Consider the following 24,942-nt stretch of genomic DNA (forward strand, 5'->3'; position numbering starts at 1 on the left):
CCATTCAGACTCACCGAGACCCTACGGGACAGAGTTGAACTGCTCCACAGGGTTTCCCAGATGCTGAATCTCCATCTTAGTGGAAAGCCTCGTCTTTCTCCCTCCAAGAGGCTGGTGGGTTTGAACCACAGACCTTGCCACTAGCAGCCCAATGCGTAACCCACAGCACCACCAGGGCTCCTGGTGCCTACTTAGCTTTCAGTACTTGCCAGCCTCATATTCCGGCAGTCGCTGCGGAGAACTGTGATAGGGACTGGTTTGCCAGTCTTTCAACTACTCCTGAGCGCAATGTCGGCCTCGCACCCCAGGGACCATCATAGAATCAAGGGCAGGGCTATTTCCTTGCCTGCTGGGGCCCTGGGTCTCCCTTTTCCAGAGACCAGGACAAGCCCTTGCTAATCAGCAAGCCCACGGCTCACACAACTTAAAACAAAGGAAAAAATGTTCGTGGTGAAATCCGTCTGGAGCCCTTGGGAGATGCAGAGTTCAGGGCTCGATCACATGCTGAGAGTAAGACTTGACCCTTTTCTTCTGTCGACATCAGTCTCAGAAGCCCGGGAGGGCAGTTGGACTCTATCGCTGTGAGTTGGGGGTCAATTCCCTGGCCCCCGGCGACAGCAGTACATCCAGCCACAGACGCACCATCCCAATGCTTCCGTGAGTCCTCATTTGGTGACGTGTTCCCATCGTCTGGGTCCTGCTGGCCTTCTCACTGTCACTGCCCACCGTGTCACACCACGGTGGTCGCAAACCCACTGCCGTCCCTGGGCCGCCCCTCCGGCTTTTCAAATGTTGCCCCCGGTTTGCTCTCTCTCAGAGAGCGCCGCACAGGTCAGGGCTACGTTCTCCACCCACAGACTGCATGGTCGCTTTGGTCTCAGGTCTGAAGGTGAAAGGTGACCTGAGCACTCTTTCTCAGGGAGTCTGCACCCACTCCCTGATCGAAGAGTTCTGGAAGATGCTCGCCCACCTTCTGCCTGCAAATTATCCCTCCACCCCACCCCAGCATGATCTCACCTTAACAGTCCTAGGCTAGAGAGCCCCCCTCCCACATCCCTCTGTTCCCAACCTTGCATGTGCATGTCAGATGGTGTGGGGTTCCTCCACCCTGGGTCCTCCCCAGGAAGGCCAGCCAGGTGAAAGCGGGGCTTGGGGGAAGGGCCCGTATAGACGTGGTGGGGCGTGGTATCTCTCTGGAGGAACTGGGCCGCAAACCCACAGACACAGCCCTTCTAGACTACAGTGGGGGCCTGGTGGCCCTCCGATGGGAGCGGAGCTGCCGGCTGACAGTTAATTTTTTAATTTAATTTGACTGGTGTGGTATCCATATATATAAAATATATATGGATTATATATATATATAATATCTAATCTTTAAAAATGGCAAGAATTTTCATGAAATTCAAGACCTCAGGCTTCTCTGGAAAAACCAGAATTGCTAAGCACATGGAACTGAAATCCTCTTAGGCAGGAAGCAGTGGACGGGCCTGCTGCCCCTGTGTCCTGCCAGTGCTCCTTTCCATCACTGGCCTGGTGGCACAGGGTTTGGGCTCGGACTTTGGTCTGTGAGCATCTCGGCCACCAGCCCAGGAGTGGGACGGAGGTGGGCTGCCCATCCCTTCCCACGAGGGAATGTTGTTGGGGGAAGGTCCCTAAGCAGGACGCCTGGATTCAGTCGCTGGCCCCACCACTTGCTGTGGTCCATGCTCCCTGAGTTTGTTTCCTGGTCTGGAACATGTTGGTAATGAAAGTCCGTACTTGAGGTGTTCTTTGTGACATGAATAGAAAATCCATGAGACGCACCGAAAGCACTGCTTGGGACACCCGTTAACATTGTTGTATCAAATGGTGCGACCTTTAACATTATTTTATCAAACGCAAGTTCATCTGATTTTTGGACCCAGGCTTATAAAAGGCTTCCTCCAGTTTTGATGTCATTAGGATCATTACTTGTATTATCAAAAAAAGTTCCTGGGTGGAAAAATGGAATTCAAAGACAATGGGGTTTTTCCATTAACTTTGTGAAGTTTGTTTCTCTGCTTCATCTCTATGTCTATATCATCTACATCGACAGTTATCAAAAGGTATTGCTCCCAAATCACAGCAAACTTTAAAAACTAATTAATTAATTACTTTAAAAATCATTTTATTGGGGGCTCTGTGTTAGTCTGGGTACTTTAGAGAAACAAACACCACAGAAACTCATGTCTAAGATAGAGTTTTATTTTTATTTTGTTAAAACATTTTATTAGGAGCTCATACAACTCTTATCACAATCCATACATCCATTAATTGTATAAAGCACATCTGTACATTCTTTGCCCTCATCATTTTCAAAGCATTTGCTCTCCACTTAAGCCCTTTGTATCAAGTCCTCTTTTTTCCCAAGAGAGAGTTTTATATAAAGGTTAAATGCACATCAAGAAAACATTCCAACCCAGTGCTGCCCAAGCCCACAAGTCCAACATTAACTCATATGTCGGACACCAATTCACAAGGTCTCCTTCATCTCACAAAACACAAACTATGACACCGACTTCAGGAAGAAAGCTGAATCAGTGAACGTGTAAACATCTCAGCACTGACGGGGGTCTCCACACGGGTGCTCCAGCATCCAGGGCTGCATCAGGATAGGTCCATGTGACTTGGGATGTCTTGCAGGAAGTGAGCCTTGCCAGCTGAAGCAGGGAACTGGCTAAGGCAACTGGACCCTGGTCCAACCATTAGAAAACAAGAGACCTGAGAACTAGAAACGCGAGGTTCACGGATCCATTTATCTCTCCATCCTTCAATTAACCCCACATGTGATTATCGGCCAGGTTGGCACAATAGACTACCTCAGTCCACCCCTTGCCAACTTGGCACGTGTCCATAATTCTTTAGCTTCACAATTGCAATTAAGTAACATCTACACCTTAATCCTCTAATCCTGTGAATATGTTCCCCCACCTATGAAAATGTAAGCCAACCACTTCATGCCTTTATCCCAATTTTAGGGTATCCAATTTAGGCTCGTACAGCTCTCATCACAGTCTGTCCGTCCGTCCGTCCATCCATCCATCCATCCATCCATCCATCCATCCATCCATCCATCCATCCATCCATTGTGTCAAGTACATATGTACCTATGTCATAGCAACCTTTATTAAGCAAAACACTAACATGTGAATCTATTGTTCTTGACGTATCCTCCACCCGGCCCTATAGACTTCTTCAAACAATGAAAACAAAGCCCATACTTCGGTTGGTGAGTTAGGTGAAGGTTGACAGAGCGAATCATCAGTTTTTCACTTGACAGTGGCTACTCATTTTGCGTCCACTCATCCATTGCAATCCCCCAGTGTACCGTCAATAGATCCCTACACTGCTGGAGGCCGGGTTTCCATCTTTCTAGCCCTTCTCTGAAGAACCCCACACACTCCACTGTATGCCATGTTACAGTGGCAGCCTCCAGGGACCCAGACCGTGGTCCCTTTCAATAACCTTTGAGTTTGGGGAACAAAAAAGTCTGACGGGGCAGCATCAGGGCTGTAGAGGTCGTTGATGTAAGGTTTTCCAAGGAATTTCACGTGGGACATCCCTTGCTCCTGTTGGACGAACAGGCATGGGGTTGTGATGGGAAACATCTCTAGGTGCAATTTCCTTTAAAATTTCTTAATAAGTCCTGGTGGTCATCCTGTGTCCTTTACGGACATCTATCAAGACGACTCCTTCGCAACACTTCTGTGTGAGTCTGGGTAGACTAGAGAAACAAATTCATGGAGACGCATACATGAATAAGAAAGAGGATCATATACAAGAGCAATTGAATATCGAGAAAACATCCCAGCCCAGTCCAGATCAAGTCCACAAGTCTGAAATTAACCCATATGTCTGATACCAAGCTAGAAAGTCCTCTTCGGATGCACGCAACACATGCAGTGATACTGAATACAGGATGATCACAGACCAGTGGGTTGGAAGTCTAATGGATCCAGTGGTGGTGGAAGCATCTCACCACTGGCAGGGGTCTCCACGTGGCTTCTCTGGCTCCAGAGGTCTGATTGCATCAGGATAATTCCATGTGGCGTCTACAGCTCCCAGGTCATAGCGCCATGAGTCTTGCTAGTACAGCGTCTCTCAGGGAGTGATCAGAGAGAGAGAAGTGTCTCCCACCTCCAAGAAGGAAACACAGGAGTTCCCAGAATCCTCAGGGGCAGGCCATGCCCACATAGAGGCCTCACTGGCTCTGACCCGATTGAGAGACTAGACTCCATACCTTCACTCTTAATCCTCTCAAGTTCTGAATTGACTCCAGATTATGTAACGACCACAACTTCCCTCCTTAAAAAAAACAAAACCAAAAACAAACCCAAAGCCACATCTACCTTCTGAGCTGACTCATCTGCCTTGGATTTAACTGACCCAGAAGATCCCCCTTGGAAGACACGGTTTTGATTGCCCCTCTATTCTAAGCCCCCTCGTGTAATAAGACTAAGTCAAGTGTGTCCAGGAGGGGACTGTCTGCAGTCCTGCCTGGGTCGGATTGCAGACTTGTTTAAACACGTGTTGTGTTGAACACGCCCTTGTACATGTGAACTGGAACCTTGTAGCAAGACTTTCGAACATGCCCTTGTGTGTTTACATATGTATATATACACAGGGGCTTCAAAAAGTTTGTGGAAAATTGAATGAAAAGTGAATGTGCTTTACCCACAAACTTTCTGTAGCCGCATCAGGTGAATGTGTGGATACACACACACACATATGCACATATGTGCGTGGTATATGCACATAACACACACATATACACTCAACCAGCCAAACTAAACTCACTGCCATCGAGTTGATGCCAACTCACAGCGACCCTATAGGACAGGGTAGAACTGCCCCTGTGAGTTTCCGAGCCTCTTAAACTCTTTATTGGGAGTAGAAAGCTCGGTCTTTCTCCGGAGGAGCTGCTGGTGGTCTGGAACTGCTGCCCTGGTGGACTATAGCCCACCTCATAACCACTACACCACCCACGCTGCCCTCCCCCCACACCTATTAACAACCCTTGCTGAAATGTGAATCTCTTCTATATTTCCATCCGGGAAATCATAGGATTAAAATGCACAAATGTGTCTGCAGCAAAGAGGAGAGTGCTTTTGTGTTTAGAATCCCCCCTCCCTAAACGTGAGGCCTCCTGCCCCTTCAGAGCCCCGACGCCCCCCTTTCTAAGAGTGAGGCTTATTTATCTGCAGCGGCCTCTCCTTTGAGACACTGTCCCAGGGACTTGGTGACTTGCTCTGCCTCTGAGCCACTGACTGGCCTTCTTCCCTTTTTGGGTAATATTTTTGTGTTGCTCCGTGTGTGTGTGTGTGTGTGTGTATGTGTGATATTTTTGCGTTGCTCCGTGTGTGTTGTGCTTTGTGTTTTGTTGCTCCATGTGTGTTGCGCTTTGTATTTTGTTGCAATGCATAGACCTGACCACATGAGGGCAGAGGTGTGTTTGTTGCGTTTTGTATTTTGTTGCAATGCATAGACCTGGCCACACGAGGGCAGAGGTCTTCTGTCTTGCCCTAGAGTAGCTGCTGCTGTTACATAGTTACAATCATACTTACTGAAAACAAAACTCTGGAGACTGTCAAGTGGCTCTGGCACACAGCTAGAGAGCCATCTCCAGAAGCCTAAACAGGCTTGATGGTGATCTGTAGCTGTGATCCATATTGCCATAACCGAGCAGATGGTGTTTTGGGAAAGGGGAGGGATGGGAGGGAAGGGAACCTTCCTGTCTCAGCGCAGGCCCTCAGGTGTCCCTTTGTCCCTTCTCACACCACCCTGCCTGCAGCCTCACCTGGACCCCAGGGCTCAAACACAGATCCAGTTTCCTTGCCAACCCCGAGCCCCGCCACAGAGTTCCAAGCCTTTGCCCTGAAGGTTTCTGGGCGAGGGGCCAGAGGACAGGGGAGCAGAGAGGAGGCCTGAGAGGTGCGCCCGGCCAGTGCTCTGAGTTCCCGCTTAGGCAGTGGGCTGGTCACTGTCGTCCAGAGATTGTGGGTGGACAAGCGAAGGCAGCCAGGGGCCACTCAGTGATGGACAGTGGTGGGGGCCTTGTCCTGGCATGCTGACCTCACCATCCCAAGCCTAGGTGCCACCATAGGAGGTACGATCCCTGCCAGCCACAAGGTTGGCAGTTGTGAGCCAACCCAGAGGTGCTTCGGAAGAAAGGTCCGGCGGTCTCCTTAAAGCTTAAAGCAGCCGTTGAACACCCCAATGGGGACACAGCTCTACCTGGACATAGACAGAGTGGCCGAGTGTCAGGTGAAGGCAACATCCCTATGGTCAGGGCGAAGTTCAGGGAGATAACGTGGCTTGACTGAGGCCATCCAGCCAAGGAGGGACAAAACTGGAATTCATCACAGGGCCCAAGACCTGACACAACAGCCCCCCCCCAATGCCCCCCTGACCACTGTGCAAAGCAGCCTTACACAGAGACTATCCACCCGGGGTCCGCAGAAGGCAGCAGAGAGGCCCTCTTGGCCTGACTGACCCTCCTCCTCCCTCCTGCAGGAGATCCGCCCTGGCCAGCTGAGTCTGGAGGAGCTGCTGGACATGACGGAGGAGCAGGTGTGTGAGACCGTGGAGAAGTACGGGGCCAACCAGGAGGAGTGCGCCCGCCTCAACGCCTCCCTCTCCTGCCTCAGGACCGTGCACACATCAGGTGAGCCGCCCTGGTGGCAGGCACGCGGCCCCCACACAGCCATCTCTGGTTCCTCCGCACACCTGGCTGGATGACTCGATGGGACGTGCAGCTGAGCCTGGCATTCAGTGGTCCGGGCAGCCCCGGGTGTCAGAGGGGGCAGGGCGTTTGGTGCCTGGGGACTCGGTGGTGCGTGGCTTGCTCCGCCACCATCTCAAGGATGTGAGCCGGTGGTCCAGGTCCCTTCACTGAACAATATTCATATGGCCCCTGGGGTGTTCTATTGGCTGATTAAAATAAAAAAAGTTGCCAGGCCTTTCTTCCTAATCTGTCTTGTGTGGATGCTCCACGGACTGAAACCGATCAGCTTGAGTGACCCTGCTAGGGTTGGGAATCCTAGTGGCGGTGTGCCGGGCAGCTCAGTGCTCCATGGCCACCACTGCGCAGCACCGATAGGGGAGTCCACTCTGCGTTTGCATGTGAGCCTTTTCTGAGTTCCTCATTTCCTGGGTGCTTATCACCAAGTCCCATACACTGGGTGGCTATTCACTCAGAAGTGTGCTTTCGCAAGGCCCCAGCAGAGGCAGGCAAGTTAGAACCAAGGGTCAGCAGGGCTGGTTTTGGGGCTTTGTCGTAGTGATGTAATCTGTTGTCCACTTGAGACTATTAAGAGTGAAGGAGTAGAGTTTAGCCGTCAACCAGGTCACAGCTTGATGACTTTATTTGGAGTCTCGATGGAGATAAAATAGCTTACTCACTCCCTGCAAGACATTCCTGCTGACAAGCCACATGGAGCTAGGCTGATGAAACCCAGAGCCCTGGAGCTGGAGGAGCCACATGGAGACCCTGCCAGCACTGAGATGCTTCCACCACCACTGGATGCACAAGACTTTCCACCCACTGGCCTGTGATCTTCCTGCATTCTGGGTCATTGCATGTGCTCTGTGAGTCTGCAGAGGAGTCTATAAACTGGTACTGGACATGTGGGCTAATATCAGACTTATAGACTTGATCTGGACGGGGCTGGGCTGCTTTCTTAATGTACAATTGCTCTTTGATAGAAAGCTCTTTCTTAGACACCTATGAGTGGCTATGAATTTGTTTCTCTAGTCCACCCAAACTAACACAGGCTCTGAGGATGAACCAGTTCCAAGCCTTGCCTGGCTTCAGGCAGTAGCCCGCCAACCTCAGCGCTCTCTGCTGTGCCGATGTGCCCCTCTGTCTCTGCCTCTGAGAGCACGCGGCCTCCTCGCTGCGTGCCTCCCCCCCCCCACTCCGCTGTCATCTTTTTCCTGTAGGGATGCTTACCATTGGCTTCAGCACCCCCCCCCCCCCCAAAAAAAAAATAATCAGGATGCTCCGGTCTTGTGGTCATAACTCAGCGGCATCTACCAAGACCTTTCCCTGAGAAGCTGTGCTCACAGTTTTTGCGGGTCGGACCCCGGCATCTCTATTTTGGGGCCTGCCCCCCCCCCTCCGCGTTCTCTGGACACGCGACGAGCAGGGACCAGGCCGTGGGGAAGGACACTGTGCTTGAGGAAGCAGAGGGCAGCAGAGAAGTGGAAGACCCTCTACAAGGTGGATCGATGCAGTGGCTGCCGCCATGGGTGTACCCAGAGTGACTGAGGGGCTGGCACCGGGCCAGACAGTGCTCCCCCCGTCGTGTCTAGGGTCGCTACATGTCTGAATCAACTCCACGGCACCCTGCGGCCACCAACCACTCGATCCCGTCCCTCGTGGGGGCAATTTGTGGGAGAGGCCGCTGTCCTCGCACTAGCCTGGCAGCCGCACGAAGGTTGGGGCCGTGCCCGTGTGTGTTTCGCTGTTGTATGACACGTGTGCACTGCAGCATCTAGCACTCGGGACCGATCAAAAACCAACCCCACCGATCTTGACTCACAGTGACCCCACAGGGCAGGGCAGAGCTGTTCCGCAGGGGTGTTTCAGACGACACGTCTCTGAGTTGCCCATGCATCGTCGGGCCGCTGGTCACACAATCGGCAACTGGAAATCACCTGCCGCTCCATGGGAGGCAGAGAAGATGTTGCCTCCCATGAAGAGCGGCCGTCTCAGACACCCCCAGGGGCAGGCCCACCCTGCCTTCCGGGGTCGCTGTGAGTCGGCATCCACTCGACCGCAGTTAGGTTTGGGTTTGGAAGCAGGCAGCCTCATCTTTCCTCCTCAGAGCGACTGGTGGGTTTGAACTGCTGCCTCTGCGGTTAGCAGCCCAGTGTTTAACCTACGGTGCTTAGTATACATAGTGAGGGCTCAATGAATATGGTTTTTCTACTAAATTTGTGTTTATTTTGTTGCTGCTGTTGTGAACATACGTGCTCTCAGGAAGCGTCTCCCAGTAAACACACTTATGTTCCACCCACCCCCCACCTCTGCCTTCCCTGGGAGCACCTCCCCCACCCCCCTCAGCACCGTGATGGGCACCCTCTTAGTGGGGAGTGAGATGTTCTCATGGATTTGAACTTCACCCCGAGCTCTGGGACCCTGCATGTCCTCCTTGGTGCACCCCTGCCTTGGCGGCGTCCCCTCACCCCAGGGACCTCCTGGGGTGACCCTGCTCTTCTCGGGCCCCACTCAAAGTCCAGTCTTGGCTGAGGCTTTTCCAGCCTGCCCAAGTTTCTGACTGTTCACCCAGGCCCACTAAACTGCCTCAGTCCCTCCGGGGCCCATGCTCTGGGCCCTCCCTTCTCCCCCACCTCCTGCTCCAGCTGTACCGACTTCCACACTTCAACCAGGCACGCACTCTGCTGAATAGATGAATGAATGGATGAATGAATGAATGAACCCTGTCTTAGCGTGAGCTCATCCAACCACCAGCTCTAGGAAGGGAGGGAGGCCCAAGGGGTAGGGAGCGTATCCATCTAGTATCCCTAGAACTTTCTCCAGGTGATAGGTGTTGGAGCATGCGCTTGCTACCGATAACCACCAGAGGGAAGAAGCGAGCCATCCTCGAGTCCCCTCCAGTTTTAATGTCTCTTTCCTGAAGCATCTAATCATTTTGGGGAAATGGAGGGTTCTGTCAGTTCCTACCCTTCTCCTTAACCCCCCTCCGCCCCCCAAAGGCCATCCCAGCCTAGTGAACAAACCAGACTTAATGCCCGAGGGCCAGGAAGTGTATACACCTGGCTATCTGGAACTATGGGCTGGAGTTTCAGAGAGGTGAACTCAGGCGTTTGAAATCCGGAGGTGTGGTGGGAACACGGTCCTGGTGCGTTAATGGACCGAGGAAGATGCGTTTCGGGGCTGACCTCACAACGAGACCTAGTCGGCGGAGGTAGGAAGGTTTTGTTTCTTCCAGCAAGCCCAGCCCCCCTTGGTTCTGCTGGCAGCTCCCCTTCTTCCCCCAGGCAGGACAGCCCACCTTCTGTCTCCTCTCTCCTTCCAGGGGCTCGATCTGAGGCCCCCCTCCAGGCGGTCATGGGCACCAGGTGGGATAGCTGGCAGCCCGTGGCCTGTCTGGGATGCTCTCTAGCTTTCTCCTGGTTTGGGCTCCGGGTGGTGCCCACCAGGCCCCTCGCCAGAGAGCCTTTCTCTGGCTGGAACAAAGTGCGGGAGCTGGTCTTGCTGGCTGGATTGTAGACTGCCCAGAGAGCCAAGGGGGAAGAGACCTCCCCGAGCCAGAGCAGGGCCCCACGTGCCGGAAACCACCCAGGGACAAGCTTGCACCCCCCCAAACAAAGGCCCTTTCATTCACTCCACAAATGTACCGGATTCAAACCCACCACCACCCGCTCCTGGCCACCCGCCAGGACAGAGTGGAATCACTCCATGGGGTGTCAGAGAGGCGAATCTTCATGGCAGCTGACTGCTCCGTCTTTCTCTTGACAAGGCTCTTGGTAAGGGTTTAGCCGCCCAGCCCTCAGTCCCCTGTGCTCCCAGGGCAGCTTGACATGTTTCTAGCTCCCTAGAGGTCTCTGCCCACTACTGCGGGGCAGCAGGCAAAGGTTGCTGGACTCCTGTGGTGGCATCAGTGTCTGTATGCACAGAGCTCAAGCTTCAGTCTGTGGCTCAGGAGGCTGTGTGACCAGCAGCTCGCCTATCGGCCAGCGCTGTTCTAGAACATCCTGTCACCGCAGTCAGGGCTGCTCTGGAGTAGGAAACAGTGGGCTGGTGGTTGGCAGAGTCCTAAAGAGGAGGCTGCAATGGAGATGAGGCAGGGCGGTCAGTGAGGGTGCTGACCACGATCCCACCTAAGAACTGGAACCAGAACCAATGGAGCAAACCCATCCAGAGATGGGCTGGAAGAATGGCTTGTGTAATGGTGGGCTTTGCAATTGGCTGCTGAACGGAAGGGCTGCTCAGACCCACCAGTGACCCTGCAGGTCTGTGACCCTGCTACTCAGACCCACCTTCCTCATGCCGAGGCCCTTTCTTACAGTTCCTCATGTGTGTTGACCCCCAACCATAACATTATTTTTGTTGCTATTTTATCACTGTCATTTTGCTACTGTGATGAATCAGGCGACCCCTGTGAAAGGGTCGTTCGATCCCCAAAGGGGTCACAACCCACAGGTTGAGAAGCGCTGGTGTAGGAGGAAGGTGGGGCTTCCCACCCCCATAAAGAGTTCACAGCTTTGGAGCTGACAGGGAAGCTTTAGTCTGTCCGGCAGGGGCCATTGTGAGTCGGAATGGACCTGAGGACCGTGGGTTTGGGATTGTGGGCTGATGAGGTGACTCCCAAATCCACCGGGCAGACTTGGACGTGAGGCCACTGTCCACACATTGGCCCAAATGAAGAGATGCTCCCCCACCCTCCACCCCCAGCTCATTATGGCCTGATTTTCACCCAGTGAGGGCCCCGTTTCCCAATGTCCTCCAATACTGACCTACAGTCAGGCTGTTGTTTAGGGAAGGGGGGTGGGGCAGTCATACTGTCTCCTGTCAACTTGGAAAGGGGTGGAGTCTAGCCTGTCAATGAGGTCGCAGCTTGATGATCTCATTGGGATGCTCCACGGAGATAAACAGCTCACTGGAGGCCAGCTACACTCTGCTTCATCTTCCTGCTGACAAGTCACAGGGAGCTACGCTGATGGAGCCAGAGCCCTGGAGCTGGAAGAGCCACGTGGAGACCCATGTCAGTGCTGAGATGCTTCCACCACCACTGGATCCACAAGACTTTGCACCCACTGGCCTATGATTGTCATTGCATGTGTTTCATGAGTCTGATGACTAATCTACAGATTGGTATCAGATATATAGGCTAATATCGGACTTATGGGCTTGATCTGGACTGGGCTGGGATGTTTTCTCAGTATACGCTTGCTCTTTGATATAAAGCTCTTTCTTAGACACCTATGAGTGTCTATGAGTGTGTTTCTCTAGTCCACCCGGACTAACACAGGCGGGGAAGGCAGTGCTGTCGTGACCCGATTTTACCGACTTCCGTTGGCCCTAAGTCTGGATACCCTTTTCTGGAAAAGCCCCGGAAGCACTCCCTGTGCATCTGTGGAGCAGTTCTTTTTGGATTAGAGAGATTATTAGTTCTCCTTTCCTTGTCTGGGGTTTCTCTCTGGGCAATAAGCAAAGCTGTGTCCTTTACACAGGAGGAAGAAAAGAGCTTGCAGGAAACAAACAAATAAACAAACAAAGCCACCCATGGTGGAGTTTCCCTCCTGGTAGTGGGCATCTGGTGTTCAGGTCCCCGGGGGCTCCCTGGGCTCACGGATGGGCTGCCGGCATCGATTCTGACTCGGGGTGGCCCTGTGGGACACAGCAGCCCTGTTCCCTAGGGGTTTCTGGGCTGCAGTCTTTATGGGAGCTAATGGGAGCGAGACTCCAGGGTCTCCTGCAGACCCATGGAGTGGGTTTGAACAGCTAACCCCCCGAATACTTACCTGGATGCCACCTGAGCTCCTTGTCATCACAGAGACTGCATGCCCCCCAAAGCCTGAAGGATTTACTGCCTGGCTCTTTACAAAGTTTATTGATGAAGAAGCAAACAAACAAACAAACAAACAAACAAAAAGCATCAGATGAAGACAGGATAGACACGCCCACGCTAAAGACCAGGGGACCCTCCTTTTTTGGGGGGAGCACTAATCCCCGCAGAGGGCAGGCAGCAGCGACTGCCCTGGAGAAGCCCACGGGGGAGGCAGACCAGGCCTATTTGGCACAGGTGGTGGTTCTGACTCACAGGGACCCTCTGCACCCAGAAGCAAACACTGCCTGGTTCCCTGCCCTCCTCTCACCCGTCTGCTCTCGGGTCTGATCCCAGCGACGCGGCTGCCGTGTCCATCCAGCTCCCCGAGGGCCTGCCTTTTTTCCGATGTCCCTGCACTTGACCGGGCATGATGTCCCTCTCCAGTGGCGGCCCCTCCTGATCACCAGAGTTCGAGAGATGCGGCCTCTAAGGAGCATCCTGGCTGTACTTCTTCCAAGACAGACCTGCTTGGCCTGGCAGTCCATGGTACTTTCATCTTCCTCCGCCAGCACCCTAGCTCCAAAGCATCGGTTCTTCCGTGGTCTGCCTTACGCGGTGTCCTTTGGGGGGAGATCCAGGCAGTGCTGGTCTGGCGCAGGGGGGCAGCGTTTCTGTACTGCTCCTGGGGGGCGGTTGGTCGGAAGGAAACCAGACAAACAGGGCTAGAAGAATGGATGTACCCAGAGAGGTTAAGCGGCATGCCCAGGCCCACAGAGGTATACAGAACTGTCAGTGGGAGGCCCCCTCCCCACCGCCGACATTGTCTCACTGAAACAAAACAAAACAAAACAAAATCTCAAACCTCAAGCCAAACCATTGACATCCGTAGACACCCACGGCTGTCCGAGTGGGTCTGCATGAGGTTTTCAATGGATGATTTTTCAGGAGTCGGCTGCCAGGCCTTACATCTGAGGCTCTTCCGGTCAGGCTCACCACCCTGCCCCAGCACCCCCACCCTTGCCTTTGGATGAGTACCAGGGCAATTTCACGCATCACCCCACCCAGCGACTCTCCGTAGAGGACCAGAGGCTGTCAGCCTTCCAGGGAGCAGCCTCTTTGTGCTCCCAGGAGGCGGCAGCTGGGTTTGAACCACTGACCTTGTTTGTGGGTAGCAGCAGCCCAGTGCCTCCTGTACAGATGACAGCTCCTCTCCCCAGTGACCGAGAACCCGCAAACTGAGTCGGAGGATGAGGGACAGACCAACTTCCCCAACCCATCATCAGCCCCGTCCTGGAAGCATACCCCAACGTACCCCATCTCCACGCCTCCTCCTCCTTCAGCATTTGGCTTGAGCCTTGTCTGCCCAATACTTGGCCGAGTGGGAAGGTTGGTGAGTGGATGCCACGGACTGGTTGATGGTTTCCCAGAACCACATTGCCTTCCTGGTCAACGGAGGGCGGAGGAACAGGGTGGCAGGCTGTGTTTCAGCCTTACCTCCTGGACCCCTGGCTTACAAAGAGGGCACTCAGACAGTTGGTGGGCTGGAGACCCTGAAGGTTCTCTTTGCTCAAACCCTTGCCCTGGTTTCCGTCCCGCTAGACCACCCTCGGAAGGTGCAGTGCCCAGCTCGCCCACCAGATGGCGGAGCAGGATAAGCTTTCCGTAGCTGAGATGCCAAACGCCTGAGCTGAGCTGCAGAGAAGATAGCTATTTCGGAAAGTGGGAGCAACCTTCCTCTGATCATCCTGGTGTTTAAATAAGGAAAAACCTGAGTCCCAGAGGAGAGAAGGCACCTTGGTGGCACAGCGGGTTAGGCGCTGGGTGATTAAGCGGTCATTCATGCTCTGGCCTCCCCATGGGGAAAAGGCTGCTGTCCGTCAAGCTCTGTCCTGAGGGGATGCTAGGACCCAGCTCTGGCAGGGACCGGACAGTTGTGGAATTCACCCCGGCTTGTGGTGGCCCTCCGTGGGTCAGGGTTTCTGGTGGCTGCTTTCAGAAGCAGGTTGCCTGGCCTTTCCTCTGAGCCACCTCCCTGGACCCCACCCTACCGAAGGTCTATGTGAGCTCCACCTGCCCTCTTCGGCCTCGCTGCCCCTGATCTCTGTCAACTTGCAGGGCCCTGAGCCCCACCATCACTTTGGAGGAGCAAGCCAGCTGCGAAGAAGATGCCCTGGAAGTCCGGTCTCCAGACTAGTGGGGAGGCAAGGAGGGCCCAGGCTGCGGCGTGATCCCTCCGGGGGCTTCTGGGGCCGGCTTTGCGGTCGCTTCAGCTGTGTAGGTAGGAGGCTGCTGGTAGTAGACTTTGCATCAGCGAAGAGAAGCCATCAGCCGTGCTTCTGTTGAAATCAGTTTTTGTTTCTGGGGCACACCAGGCACTGAGGCATGGGATCCCTGGCTTCTTCTAGCTGACTCGCCAGTGTGGCATAGTCAGGGCCCAGGTGAGTGTTGAGCCTGAGACGGGAGTCCGGACTGGGCGACTTGCTGACTGTGAGGAGTCTGGGGGAACCTTCCCCCTCATCTTGTGCTGCCCTGGCTGCCCTGGTGTGTACACCTTTGCCTCCCTCCGGGGCTCGCTGCCTCCCCGTCTGAGCAAGGCCTCGCTCCGTTTCAGGAAGGAGCCGGAAATCTCACCCTCCACATGGCCTGCTGCCTGTCGCCCCTGGGGTGGCATTGCTTCTGGATGGCAGTGTGTCCCGGGGGCCGGGCTGAAGCCACCCACTGTTGGGCGCAGACAGCAGGGGGCTTGGCCTGCGAGACTTCTGCCTGAGCTTGACGGAGCTGCTGCCCCACTGAGGCGGCCAGTGTTTTCATTCGCTTACGAGTTTCGGCCATCACCCACCTGCCAGTCTGTCTGCCTGTGCTGGCTAGTATTTTAAATGCCGTTCGGGCTTCCTGGTGGACAGGTTTCAACTGAGCTTCCAGACGGAGACAGACTAGGAAGCAGGGCCTGGAGATCTACTCGCACTTCCAGAAATTAGCCCAGGGAACGCTGTGGAACACAGTGGACACGCTTGTGTCGGACGCATCCATGGGGGACCGGTTGCTGGAGGAGGACATTGTGTTTGGTGACGTGGATGGATGGTGGGGGCTCTCGCTGAGGGGGGTTGGCCACAGGGATAGGCTTGAATATGGCAGCTATCGTGAGGCTGACTTGGGACTGGTCATGGTTTTGTTCTGTTGTCCATCTATCTGCCTGTCTGTCTATCTAATCTATCTATCTATCTAATCTATCTGTCTATATCAACTATCTATCCATCTTTCTTTTTTTCTATCCATCTTTCTATGTCATCTATCTATATGTCTATTGGTATCATCTATCTATCTGTCTATCTATATCATCTATCCATACCATCTATCTATCTATCTATCTATCTATCTATCTATCTATCTATCTATCTATCTATCTATCTATCTATCTATCCATCCTTCCAGCCAGCCAGCCAGCCAGCTCAGGCAGGCCAAACTCTCTACTGTCCATGCCCGACAGTAAGTGACTTCAGCCTACCCACCCACTCACATATTTTATTTTTACCTAAAATGGGTTTATTGGGATGGCCTCCCACTCATCCACTCACATACTTTAGAACAAGGAAAGGTAAAATCCAACCGTGGTCCTCTTTTAACGTCAGTGAGACCCGGAGGTAGAAGGGTTTTCAGTCTTCTGTGGAACCACCTGACAATGCAAGACAGCAAGCTTTGCGTGGGGAGTCTGGGGAGCTGCCCCGCTGCCTTTCTCACTGCTGTCTCAGGCCTTGGGGTACCTTCATTAAGGGCAAGCTTCATCATCTGTCTGTGCCATTGCTCTCGGGGTACCCAGGCTCAGCCACAGGCAGGAGCTGCTCTGGGCAGGGTATGTCTCCAGTTGAGCCCAGGGTTTCTTCTGGGCATGGCTGAACTTTGGGGTGTTTATTGCAGGGCTGTTCTGGGATCCCCTATTAGTTGTCAGTAGCTCTGACAACCAACACATGGTCTCAGGACATTGCCTCCTACTGCTCCCCAAATTTAGTGCTCCCCAGACAGCATCATGATGATGACAATGGCGATGACGACAGCTGAGTATCCCAGGGCCAGGTGGAAGCCAGGGTGGGGCCGCTGTGCAGGCGGAGGCTGTGTGGCAATGCTAAGGCTGTCACTGAGCTGGAGCTGTGGGCCCGGGGCCTGTCACCACGTGAGCAGAAACCACATGAGGGCTGTGAGCCTTTGTGGGTCCCCTTCCCTCCAGGAGACATGGTACACACGCAGCCACACAAACCCATGCACACATATGTGTAGACACATATGCGTACACATACATACACGCACACACATGTTGTGGTTTTCAAGTGCTATCGAGTCGGTTCAGACTCAGAGCCCCACCTGTGCACAGCAGAATGGTCCCATGCCATCCTCACCTTTGAGCCCAGTGCTGTGGGCCGGCTACCCCGTGAGATTGCACCAGTGCCAGCCCTCCCGCCGCCCCATTTGGTTTCGTCTCCTCCTGCGCCAGGTCGCCGTCACTCCACCATGTGACTGTTGACTGCCTCCCTAGGGACCCTTCTGTGCTGTGCACACTGTCTGCCTAATGTCTGTCAGTGCCGGAGTCGGTCCCATCCATGCACCAAGGACAGCACACCTGCTTTGTTCTTGCTTTTAGAAAAGAGGCCGGAGTCTGCGGGGAGTGGGCCAGGGCCTGGCCTGGTCCTGTCCACTAGTCCTGCTGCCAACAGGCAGACAGCGAGACTGACACGCACCAGCGCTCACGGTGCCCTGTGCCCCCGAGTACTGCCGTGCGCCCACAGGGTTTTCAGGAGCCGCTTTGTGGGGGCAGATCACCCGGCCTTTCTTCTGAGGCACCTCTGGGTGGGCTTGACCCAGAGCTGCGCAAGCTTGTGCTGCTGGGCCTTTATAAAGTGGGGGGGGGGGGGTGGAACCCACAGGGCAGGCGGGATGCTATTCAGACCCCTTCATTCCCACCTTTGTTGGGACCATGCATGTTGGGAAGTGACCACACTGCACTGCTAACGGAGAGACGGGCAGTTCACATCCACCCAGAAGCACCTGGGAACATCTCTTTCTGAACGAATGGTTGTCCGTGGAATGCCCCGTGGGGCATGGTGGGCACTCCAGCGCATGTGGGATCAAGTGGGAGTTGGAGGCCGGGGCAGCTGACTCCACGGGCTGTGGTTCATGTCACCGTTGCCGTCACTGCCAGAGGCCACCGAGTCGGGTTCACCTCGTGTCCACTCCGTGTCCCGCAGGACACGCTTCCTCACACTCTCTCATGTTGGAGCCCGTGGCGGCAGCCACTGTGCCCCTCCATCTGGACACGGGTCCTCCTCTCTCCACCGCACCAGGCTCGATGCCCTTCTCTCGGCATCGGTCTCTCCCGATGACATGTCCCAAGTACATGAGGCGAAGTCTCAACCCCCCTCGCCTCGCAGGGGCATCCTGGCTGCGCCTCTCCCGGGACAGACATGCTCCTTCTCTCCGGCCGACACTCGGCGTTCCTCACCAACGCCGGGCCGTTCAGATGCACGATGGATGCCTTCTTCCATCTCCCTCTTTTGTCGTTCTGCTGTGGCATGCATAGGAGGAGAGAGAGAGAGAAGACCATGGCTTGGGCCAGCCCCTGAATGACGGCTGCGCTTCCCCACACGCCTCGGGGATCTTTTGTAGCACCTGATCACTTGACGGCCGCTTTCATGGGCACAGACGGTCAATTCAAGGAAGGTGAGACTCTCGGCACCTGGCATCTCTTTGCCGTTTACCAGGATGCTGCTCAGCACGCAGACCGAATCAGGAGGGGGGAGAGGATGTGGCCCTGGCACACACCTGATTTTAAACCGAGCGGGCACCTTCGGTTCTGCCCTCTTGGTTCATGGGCAGGCTCCGCCCACTCTCAGTGACGTGTTCTGGAATATCCCCATTCTGGGCAGCGCTCGCCACCATCTGTCCGTCATGATCTGCATAGTCCCATGCCTGTGCACGGGGTCACGCGTGCAGGTCAACATCCTTCTGGGGTGGTCATCGCCGGGCAGTAAGTCCCCAGGGTCCCCCACACCCACCTTCACCTAGCCAGCCTCGCCTTCTCCTGCTAGCGGTCCTGCAAGGGTTGCCCAATTCGCTGTCCACCTCCCTTCACCTTCTGACCCGCGTGCCCGATGCTCTTGGCCCCCGGCTTGCAGACGGAGGAAGAAGCACGTTGTCTAGAGTCGAAAGAGGCTGCTCAGCTTGGCCCACCCGGGGGCCAGGCGAGGTTTCTGCTAGTCTGGGGTGTGGACAGAACTTCTTCTCGGGGAGCGGCACCATCCAGTCCCAAAGCCGGACAAGGGAGGACAGAGCTAAGAACCCCCTTTCTCAGAGGCATATGCGGGGAGTAGGTGCGGGTGGGGGAGCGGAACATACAAGCCCACTTGCTTGAAGGAACAGGCATGTGGATGCCAACACGGGGTCTTCTTGCTCGGGCTGGGCCTGGGAGAGCAGACTGCATTCCCGTGCCCACCCCAATGCCGCCGATCCCCCGGAGCCCAGGGCATGGGAGGAAGTTGGATCTGGGGACATGTCACATCTCCTTTCTGTTCCTGTCAAGAAATCTATTCGTTTAATTGCATTTCCTCTGAGCCCGGTTTCCCCCTTGAGCTAATTTTCCCTTCTGTTTTCTTTCTTTCCCAAGATGTCGGTTAGGTCAGGGTTTACCGATGGAAATGACAGGATGAATCATAATAATGGCCGTGAAATGGTAAGAAAGGCAAACAGCGCCGCGGCCTCTGTTACCCCAAGTTTGTGGCCGCCGTCCTGCCTGTCTTAGTACAGGAGTTTGCTGAGAACTCCAAGCCCAGCTCCCGTTCTGCCCCCAGTTGACCCCCGGGCCGGCAGGTTGCAGACAGTGCTGAGCAAATCTCTGTGATTATTTAGAAGCCTCTCACTCGGGCTTATTTCGGGGATGGTGGGTCCTCCTCACCCACACCCATCCTTTTTTGGTAGGGGGCTTCTTCTCAAATCCTGTCTGGCCAGCTGTCTTTAGGGGGGAAAGAGAGGGTGATGGGAGAGAGAGGCCAGTTCCCAGAGAAGGGCATCCTCCTTGGGGAGCAGCCAAAAAGAGGAGGACCTGCCAGGAGCTGGGTTGACACGGTGGCTGTCACCACGGTCATGCCAATGGTGAGGACAGTCGAGGCCCAGGCAGTGCTTTCCTTCAGGGGTGCAGGGTCACCAGGGGGCAGGACTGATGAACCGCCACAGAGGCCGACGGGCTGGGACCGCCCCTGTGTCCTGGTTTGCCGCTTTGAGAGGTGATGGGGGTTGGCGGGTGAGGCCTGGGGACCACGTGTGGCCCACTGCCTGCTTTGTTAACATAAAGCTTCCTGGGCCACCACTGTTAGTTTCGGGAGCCACACCATCCCTTCGGTCTTGTCTGTGGCGACCACAGACTGGCAGTGTGGCTGCCTCTTGTCTTTGATGGGAACGGCCGGGGGACCGTGGCTAAGCCCGCAGCCCCGGCCCCTGTTGCTTTTCCCTGGGTTTCTGAGGCATGTGCTTGATCCCCCAGCTGGTCGTTCCTTACTCGCCATCCGTCAGACCAGTGGTTCTCAACCTGTGGGTTGCAACCCCTTTGGGGGTCCAACGGCCCTTTCACTGGGGTCGCCCAGTTGATCACAGTAGCAAAATGACAGTGATGAAGTAGCAACTTTATGGTTGAGGGGTCACCACCACACGAGGAGCTGTAGGGAAGGGTCATGGCATTAGGAAGGTGAGAACCGCTGCTCAGTGGGAGAGCCAGTGTCCAAGTGACAGCTACTGAGTGCCAGGCCCTAGGGCACAGGGGTGAGCAAAGCTCACTGTCCTGGTCACTGGCCCCATGGACTTTGCCGGTGGCCCCTGATATTAGCACAGAGGTGATAAGACCTGTGGGTCCTGGTCTTAGGTCTGTTGGCTCCTCTGCTCCTTTTTGGCGTTCCGTGTCTGTAAAATGGGTACTATGTGATGCCTGCCACACACTATTATTTTCATATCTTACACCGGCCACTGTCTCCCTTCCCCCATGGTTTCTGTTGTTCCTCCCCCTGGGGGAGGTGGTGGTGGAAACGGTTATGTGTCAGTCATGACTCTTCAGACTCACACGACACATGCAGTGATGCTGAATGCAGGAGGATCACAGGCCAGTGGGTGGGAAGTCTTGTGGATCCAGTGGTGGTGAAGTATCTCAGTGCTGGCGTGGGTCTCCACATGGCTCTTCTAGCTCCAGGGCTCTGGCTCCATCAGTGTAGCTCCATGTGGTTTGTCAGCAGGAATGCGAATGCAGAGAGAGAGTGTGTGGCCCATCTCCGAGTGGTGGTGGGGTAAGGCAGAGAAGTTCCCAGAATCCTCAGGAGGTCATGCCTACACAGAGGCCTCACTGGCTATGCCCTGATTGACAGGTTAGACCCCACCCTTTCACTCAGAACACCCTCAAGCTGACATGAGATTATGTAACCCCCACAGTCACGGGAGCGTGGATCCCGAGTCAGACTGCCAAGGCTTGAGAATCAACCTTACCGCCCATTCGCTCTGTGACTTTGGGCAAATCGCTTAACCTCTCTGTGCCCCCTTCTCCCTTTCTGCACAACGGGAGGGTACTCTAACTGGTGTCTCAGAGGGCGGTGATGGGAACTACCTGAGCTTCATAGCTCTGAAAAGTCTCGGAAGTGCTGAAAAATGAAAGGAGGCGTGATGCACCACAAAGCCAGGGGCCCTGCAGTGTTCAGCTGCCAACCCAGAGGTCGGTGGTTCAGACCTGCCAGCCGCTCCCGGAGGGATAGATGCAGTCACCAGCCCTGGGAACGGTAGGGGCCAGGTCTATGCTGTCCTGCGGGGTGGCCATGAGTGGGACCCGACCGGGCAGGACGGGCAGCCAACGTTCATCTCTTCCTCGTAGTAACCATCCTGCTGTGACAGCGCTAAGGGAGCTGCCACCAAGGTCACTCAAGGAGTGGGAGGCAGGTTGCCAGACCTGCACTGCAGGATCCAGACGCCACCCCACCCCACCACTGCAGATGCAGTTGTCCTGGGGGCAGGGGCAGGGCCTGCCCCTGGGGTAAAGCGCAGCGTAGAGACTGGATGGAGTGAGAAGCCTTGGCTGCAGGTGTCGGCCGTGCTTGCCGGAGCGTTTCTGAAGAAAGCCAGGCTCTTCTTCCGCAGACACCCCGGCTCCTCTTTTCCTTTCCCCAGGGCAGACTTTGCCTCTCTGCTGCTGCTCCTTCTGCCCCCTCACCCCTGTGCGTGGCTTCTTGGAGCTGGAAGCAGAGCTCGGGGTCCGAGAGTCGATTTATAGAAGAGAAAGCGGCTCTTCAGTGCTTAAGCCAACACTGTGGGCCCGCAGAGCCCTGCACTCTGTGTGTGTGTGTGTGTGTGTTTGTGTGTGTGTGTGAGAGAGAGAGAGAGAGAGAGAGAGATCGAGATCCTGCTGGCAGCTAATACCTGCCTCTGCTAATGTCAGCCGGTACTTCTCCGAGGTCACCCTTCAGCCTTCAAGTGTCCCTCGCTTGTCATTGTCTGACTGTTTTCAGAGTGGGGGCTTGACCCTTCCCGAAGAAGCGGTGTGTTCTCGAAGTGCGTTCTTGTGATGTGTTTGTCTGGGCGCGTGCTGCTGCTTCTGCTTATCTTTCCACAGCCCCGCTCCCCCCACCCCCCTTGTGCTGGGTGCCCGACCCTGCCTTGCTCATCTCAGACAGTGTACCAGAGCTGCAGCTCTGGCAGAGGCTGTGGGCACTGAGAGATAACAGAAGTCCTTCAGCATCCGGGGACCTGCGTGGCTCCTGTTTACCCTGCTGGCTCAGGCAACCCATTGGTAGCCGGCAGAGGGGAGCCAAGCCAGGCCAGCAGGCAGGTGTTCGAGCCTGGGTCAGAAGCGAGTGGGTGCGTTCGTTCACGAACCCTTCTACCACTTCCTTTTCCTCCTCCCTCCTCCCTGTCCCCTTACATCTTTCCCCCTTGCTTCCATTCGTCCAGTTCACACTCATCCACCCACCCATTCTCCGGTTTCTCTACCCATTTACCTACCTACCTACCCATTCATCTCTCCATTACCCACCAATATGTCGGTCCATCCATTATCCACCAATTTCTCTATCTATTTACCTATATACCTACCCATTCATCTCTCCATTACCCACCAATATGTCGGTCCATCCATTATCCACCAATTTCTCTATCTATTTACCTATATACCTACCCATTCATCTATTCATTACCCACCCATTGTCCATCCACCCATCCATCCATCTGTGCACACCTACCCACCTACCCATTCACTCATGCATGCATCCATCCACCTGTCTCTCCATCCACCTGTGCCTCCGTCCATCTACCTACCCACCCATCCATCTGTTCATAACCCACCTATCCACTTATCTACCCACCCACCTGACCATCCATCCATCCATCTATTCACATACCTGTCTCTCCACCCATCCATCCATCCATCCATTCATCCATCCATCCACCCATCCACCCACCCACCTGTCCTTCTAGTAATTAGGAACTGAGCCCCTTTATGCACCGGGAACTCCACAAGGGCTGAAGATTTCACCGTGATAAACAAGGCCCCTGCCTTAGTGACATGATCTAATGGAAGAGACAGACAATAAACAAACTATGGGCTGGTTTGAGAATCCTATCAACACTGTGAAGAAAAGGTTGAGGGGGAGAGATCCTGCTAGCTAGAGCCCTCACAGAAGGCCTCTCATCAGAGGTAATACCTGAACTGGAACCTGGAGGAAATGAAGGTGGCGGACAGCGTTCTAGGCTGTGACATGTTCAAGAGTATGGCTGTGTGAAGGGGCATAGGTTTCCTGTTGGAGGACCGGCAGGGGTCTCTCATCTGAAGACATACTACATTCATGGAGTCGTCCATCCAGCTAGGCGGGCAGATGTCCATCCATCTGTGCTGCTGACCACACACCCATCCATGCACTTACTTTCTATGAACCCACTCATCTACTCGCCCATCTGACCGGGTGCCATGTGATGTCCACCCACCATGCTGCAATTCACAAATCCATTCTTCCATGAATCCATTCTCCGTGATGTACACACGTGTTCAGTTGTGAGCCCCTCTGCTCATGCATCCATCCATCTCTGCACCCAATGTTCCTATCCATGTGCTCAATAATCCCTGAACCCATCCATCCATCCATCCATCCATCCATCCATCCATCCATCCATCCATCCATCCATCCATCCATCCATCCAAGGACACTTTCATTCATGCACACGCGCCTCCATTCCTGCACCTCTCCAAACCTATGTACCTATCAATCCGGCCATGCACCCATCCATGGGCACCCTCATCTGTGTATCAGCCTAGAGGTGGATGCCTTGTACCCCCCCATCCTTTCCTGAACGTGTCCACGTCCATGTAACCCCCTGTCCTCCCATGTACCTATATGAGTAACCACTCAATGACGGCCAGCTACATGTCGGTCCCTCTGGACAGCAAGGGGGAACCAGGGACACACCTCTCTCCTTTGTCTTGACCACGTAGCAGTGCGTTCAGTGATTGACCAGCTCCCGCATTTGGAAATCTTCTTTTCCCTGGGACGCTAGGGCAGCACCCCCTCTGGGTTCTTCTCCTACCTCTCCGACTCCTCCCGGGGTGGATGACCTCGCCTTCAATCGAGCATGCCTAAGATGTGATCGAGAGCCCTGGCGACGCAGTGGTGCTGCACGGGCTGCTGTCTGCACCAGCAGCTCCTCGGGAGAAATACTGGGCTCTCTGTCCCTGTGGACAGTTTAACAGCATCGGCTCCATAGCAGGGAGTTAGGTTTGCGTGGAAGGGGTGACGATCGCGCTCCCCGCCAAGCTGCCTGGCCTCTAGACTTTCACTTTGCCGTAAATGGTAGTGCCATCTCTCTAGCTGGTTAACCTGGGCACTGGGGGCCGCCACGATGCCAGTACTTCCTTGCCACGCATGTGCTCCACGTTTCACATCTTCCCGCTTCTCACCACCGTACCTCTAGTCTTTTGCTTTGAGGCAACAGCCTCGTGTGGGGTCTCCTTGATCCCATGCCTGCCCCCGCTATAGTGCGTCCTCTACTCAGGACCAGATTCATCCCATAAAATCCCAGGTCAGATCATGGGCCCTCCTGTGTACGCCGCTCTGCCTGTCAGACCCTGCCTGGCCCCACCCCTGCCCACCTCAGTGACCTCACTCCCCTGGGTGTTTTCCGGATTCATTGGCATCCTGCCCCGCTGGGCCTTCTTTCCAGTTCCTTGAAGGTGTTTTCTCACCTCAGGACCTTTGCATATGCTGTGCTCTGACTGGAGCCTGCCCTGTCTCCTCCCCTGGTTGATTCTTACTGAACTGTCACATCCCGGCTGACATGTCGTTCCTCTGGGAAAGCTTCCAAAATTGCAAAATGCTCTACCATTTCTCTTGGAAAAATCTATTCT

The 24,942-nt window shown here is 54.6% G+C and overlaps 1 protein-coding gene across 1 annotated transcript in view; it reads left to right on the forward strand.

Annotated features, from left to right (window-relative positions):
• Positions 1-24,942, forward strand: part of KSR2 (kinase suppressor of ras 2) — a 384,468-nt gene that overhangs the window by 98,744 nt on the left and 260,782 nt on the right. The window contains exon 3 of the mRNA XM_075534388.1: positions 6,532-6,682. Within this exon, the coding sequence (XP_075390503.1) occupies positions 6,532-6,682 (151 nt within the window). The remainder of the gene's footprint in view (positions 1-6,531; positions 6,683-24,942) is intronic.

The sequence above is a fragment of the Tenrec ecaudatus genome, chromosome 16 (assembly GCF_050624435.1).
Source record: "Tenrec ecaudatus isolate mTenEca1 chromosome 16, mTenEca1.hap1, whole genome shotgun sequence".
NCBI classification, from domain to species: domain Eukaryota; kingdom Metazoa; phylum Chordata; class Mammalia; order Afrosoricida; family Tenrecidae; genus Tenrec; species Tenrec ecaudatus.